General features: G+C 43.2%; 1 protein-coding gene across 15 annotated transcripts in view; it reads right to left on the bottom strand.

The window, feature by feature from the left end:
• The window catches only part of cacna1g (calcium channel, voltage-dependent, T type, alpha 1G subunit), a 301,230-nt gene that overhangs the window by 98,443 nt on the left and 200,957 nt on the right, over positions 1-1,830 (bottom strand). For all 15 annotated transcript variants that reach the window (XM_008437998.2, XM_008437993.2, XM_008437999.2 and 12 more), the window contains 2 exons: positions 1,425-1,576; positions 1,126-1,311 (listed from right to left, as the gene is read on the bottom strand). In XM_008437998.2, the coding sequence (XP_008436220.1) occupies positions 1,126-1,311; positions 1,425-1,576 (338 nt within the window). The remainder of the gene's footprint in view (positions 1-1,125; positions 1,312-1,424; positions 1,577-1,830) is intronic.

Genomic DNA, 1,830 nt, shown 5'->3' with positions numbered 1-1,830 from the left:
AATCCTCAAAGTGTAAAACATAATACATCACAGAATCCGTCTGCCTGTCGTCGTTTTCTTTCAGCAGGGAATTGATTTCTTTGTTGACTAAAAAATTATTTTTTACAAGGACGGGAAGTGCAGCTGGTTATTAGGGATGCAAAAAAAAAAAAAAGGAGGATTAGATAATAAAGATCCTCACTCACTATTCTGCTTACCTAAGACTTATGAAATATGAAATATGTAGAAAAGTGGCTTCAAGTTGAGGAAAAACCAAAAGCAGAGAGAAAACAACAGAATTTTTGCCACGGTGACAACATTTCTTATGTTGTCTCTTTTGGTACAAAATGTYGGATGAATTAGATGAATTTCCATATAAATGATCAAAAATACTCAGATAGAAAATGCAGCTTATGAAGTTGAAATACATAGAGTAGATGCAAATGTTGCTTGACATCCTATTGCCTGGTGTTTTCAAAGGAACCAATCCGGAAGCGCCATTTATTTTCCTCCAATCCAGAAGCGCCATTTATTTTCCTTCTTGCTGACTGGCTGTAGCCCCAGGAGCAAAGATAGAGGAGACTTTAGATATTAGCTAAATATTAAGACATATTTGATGTTTGGACTATTAAAATAAGCAGCTGGAGACATTTTTGGAACGGGTCTGAAGTATTCACACATTTTAAACATTCTCAGGCAGATGTGGTCCTTGACCCCCATGACTACAGGGGGTCACTGGCATATTTTGTCCATCTATTTTTGTTCCTACAACCCCAAACAAAGCTGAAAATAATGTCATACTAATGATTCTTAAAGCTATAGCAGCACAGACATCCTGTATTCTTTCTAAAGTCAAGCAAATTTTGAATTTTATGCTGGTTAATGTCGAATGGAAGAACCAGATTCATGTCATTCAAGTTACTAATGAAGTCTTTTTGTCTTTATTTTGTGTTTACAGCCGCTAAGTGCAAAGAAACTCCATTTTAAATCCCAACAGGACGGAAAATGACAAGTGACAACTAAATCATAGAAGATGACTTTGGTGCCTTTCTCCACTGTCATTTAATACCACTGGGATGTCGCGGTGGAATTACAAAGCAGCTATCGTGGCAGCCGTCAATCGAACGACCTCCGACCTCCGCCTACCTGAAGATGAAGATGAAGAGCATGAGCAGCATGCAGAAGGTGGCCACGTTGTCCATGGTCTTCATCAGCACCACCAGCTGCCTCTGCAGGGCCGGCATGAAGCGCACCAGCTTCAGGACGCGCATCAACCGGAAGGTTCTCAGCACGGACAGGCCGCCGCCCTGCTGGCCGACGATCTCCCAAACGCTGCGGGGAAAACACAAAAAGCACCAGACACACGCTTACYCTCTTGTAAGGACAAGGACCGATCCGTTCTGATCTTTCGATCATCGCCAGATGTCGCGCGGTTTGGTCCGTACCTGATCACCACTATGATGCCGTCAAAGATGTTGTAGGGGTTCTTGATGTAGCCGAACGGCCCGTACACCAAGACCTTCAGCAGCATCTCCAGGGAGAAGAGGCTGGTGAAGACGATGTTGCTGATCTCCAGGGCGTTGGTCAACTCTTCAGGCTGCACAGACAGAGGCAAGGCAAGCAGCTGTTTAGTRCRCCCTGAAATATTTCACCTGAACTGAAGAGAAGAACGGAACGATGTCGGACGAGAGAATYGCTGGGGRAAAAAAAACCCTTCCGAAACTTTATTCACTCGTGGATCAATTACAGATGAAATTATGGTTGGAAGCCACATATAAGAGGGACACACGTAAACGGAGAGATGATCATTTCTGAGGGCAGTCGGTATGGCAACAAGGACATGCAGAGACA

The sequence above is a fragment of the Poecilia reticulata genome, linkage group LG19, assembly GCF_000633615.1.
Source record: "Poecilia reticulata strain Guanapo linkage group LG19, Guppy_female_1.0+MT, whole genome shotgun sequence".
NCBI lineage: Eukaryota > Metazoa > Chordata > Actinopteri > Cyprinodontiformes > Poeciliidae > Poecilia > Poecilia reticulata.
The sequence above is the reverse complement of the archived record's forward strand: the minus strand, read 5'-3'. Positions and strand labels throughout refer to the sequence as shown.